This window comes from Octopus bimaculoides, chromosome 13 (genome assembly GCF_001194135.2).
Source record: "Octopus bimaculoides isolate UCB-OBI-ISO-001 chromosome 13, ASM119413v2, whole genome shotgun sequence".
NCBI lineage: Eukaryota > Metazoa > Mollusca > Cephalopoda > Octopoda > Octopodidae > Octopus > Octopus bimaculoides.
The window spans coordinates 59450989-59453544 of NC_068993.1; the positions used below are offsets into that span (position 1 = coordinate 59450989).

At 34.7% G+C, this 2556-nt stretch overlaps 2 protein-coding genes across 3 annotated transcripts in view; both read right to left on the reverse strand.

Annotated features, from left to right (window-relative positions):
* LOC106867225 (zinc finger protein 678) overlaps positions 1–2556 on the reverse strand; it is an 8613-nt gene that overhangs the window by 4435 nt on the left and 1622 nt on the right. For both annotated transcript variants that reach the window (XM_052972515.1, XM_014912036.2), the window contains exon 2: positions 1409–1534. The gene's annotated coding sequence lies outside the window, so the exon portion shown is untranslated. The remainder of the gene's footprint in view (positions 1–1408; positions 1535–2556) is intronic.
* Positions 13–2556, reverse strand: part of LOC106867226 (zinc finger protein 271) — an 8541-nt gene continuing 5997 nt past the window's right edge. Inside the window, exon 3 of the mRNA XM_014912038.2 lies at positions 13–1093. Within this exon, the coding sequence (XP_014767524.1) occupies positions 300–1093 (794 nt within the window). The 3' untranslated portion in view covers positions 13–299. The remainder of the gene's footprint in view (positions 1094–2556) is intronic.

Sequence of the window (2556 nt, forward strand, 5' to 3'; positions counted from 1 at the left end):
AGATATTAATAATAGAATTAGTCTCTTGATAGAATAAATACAATAAATATAAAACAAAACATCTGAATGTATACACTATACATGCCAAAATACCATTTATCTCCTTAAAGTGAGGTGAAATACTCTAGTTTATGGTTTGTATATATTTAGCATCACACACTGATATGAATACAAACATATAGAAAACTTTTTAGTGAGCACGATTACTACAAATATCAGTGATGTGGGGTTTTTTTTGTTGCATTTAAGAATATATATTTGATTACTACAATCAAAAGGTTGAGAGAATGACATAGTTTCTATACTGTACAAATACATTTGTGCTTAATTAAACGGTTACTGTGGGAGAAGAATTTACCACAGCTTTCACAATGATATGGTTTTTCTTTAGTATGAATACGTTTATGGACAGTTACAGCAGTACTTTGGGAGAAGGATTTACCACAGATATTACACTGATATGGTTTTTCGCCAGTATGAATACGTTTGTGTCCCTTTAACACATTACTTTGATTAAATGCTTTACCACAGATATCACAATGAAATCGTTTTTCTCCAGTATGAATGCGTTTATGAGCAGTCAAGCCACTATTTCGTGGGAATGATTTACCACAGAAATCACACCAATATGGTTTCTCTCCTGTATGAACATGTTTGTGAATAGTTAACTCATCATTTCGAGAGAATGATTTGTCACAGATATCACAGTGAAAAGGTTTTTCTCCTGTATGAATACGTTTGTGTTTAATTAACTGGTTATTTTGATTGAATGATCTACCACAAAAATCACAATGATATGGTTTTTCTCCAGTATGAATGCGTTTGTGATCAGTTAAGTTAGTACTTTTAGAGAATGATTTACTGCACATATCACACTGATATGGTTTCTCTCCTGTGTGAATACGTCTGTGTGTAGTTAAAATATCTCTACGAGTGAAAGATTGACCACAGATATCACATTCATATGGTTTCTCTCCTGTATGGACACGTTTGTGAATAGTTAGCTCATCAGTTCGAGAGAATGGTCTACCACAGATATCACAGTGATATGGTTTCTGTCCCGTATGAATACGTATATGAGTTGTAAGATGACCTTTTGTAGTGAATGATTTTTCACAAATATCACACTGACATAAAGACTTTGCTAAGTTTTTTGCCATTTCTTAAGAACAAAAGAAAACCAAAATCAATCTTTTAAATCATTTCACCATCATTTTCCTTCTTTCTCCACAAAATATGGATATTTCACTTGCTTCTCTTTTTATAATTTATTTGTAACAAATATTCCTTAAATATATTTCCAATACCTGTGATTTTTAGAAACATCTGAAGATGTTCCAAAGTCTTTAATAAATTTATCTATTTAGAATGCAAAATTAGTTTGTACTTATTCCAGACAGTGACTTACACAAATGTTTTGTAATAATCTTGACTAGAATCAAAGAAATTGCCCATAATTCTCCTGATTATATAAATATTATTATATTATTCTGTATAACATCCTTTGCCTTCAAAAACCAGTTTCATCAAGGACCTGAAATGATAGAGAAACAGTATAAGATATAAAGAATAATTAAACTGTAGAGAATCACCAAAAATTTACATTTCTATGGTGATAAATTTTAGAATACAACTCAACTGAGATGCTTTAAGTATCTAGGAGAATGGGATATGGGCTAATTGACTGCATAAGAGTATTTCATACCCAGTATCAGGCACAGCAGCATCACTGCCCTCAATTTTAAGAGAAAGATGATGCAAACATTGTATACGTTATATAGATTAGAAAGAAAGAGAGAGAGAGAGAGAGAGTTGTAGCAAAAGAGTTTACATAGAAGCAATGTAGAAGTATCTAGTGAGAAAAAAAGACGACTGTACTTAGCATTTGTTGAGCTAGAGAGGCGCTTTGATTGGAGTTTTGATCTGGTGGTCACTAAGTTTGGAATAAATGAATGATGCTTTGTGAGAGCTGCTCAAACCATGTACAGAGGGGCTGTCAGCAAAGTGAGAGTTAATAAAGAGTATAGCTATGAATTCAGTGAGAATGTGGGATTGCAACAAGACTCAGTCTCCTCAAATCCATTTTGTCCATTATAGTCCTTCAAGCCATTACACACTTCAATACCGCCTGCTCGTGTGATCCCATTAAAATTGTTCACAGACTTCTTATTGCAGAATTCATAGTAGAATTAGAAGAGAAATTCCATGCAATGATGTAAAGCTTTGAATCGAAAAACCTCCAGCTGAATTTAGCGAAGATCAAAGTCTTAGTAAATATAAAGAATATAATATCTTGAGAGAAAAGCTGAACATTAGAAGCATCAGTTGTGGCGTGCAAGAGAGACGATTGCGCTGGTATGGACATGTGGTGAGAATGGAGGAGGATAGCTGCGTGAAAAAGTGCCACACCCTAACAGTTGAGGGAACCCGTGGAAGAGGTAGGCCCAGGAAGACCTGGGCTGAGGTGGTGAGGCAAGACCTTCGTACATTGGGCCTCACCGAGGCGATGACTACTGACCGAGACCTTTGGAAATGTGCTGTGCGTGAGAAGACCCG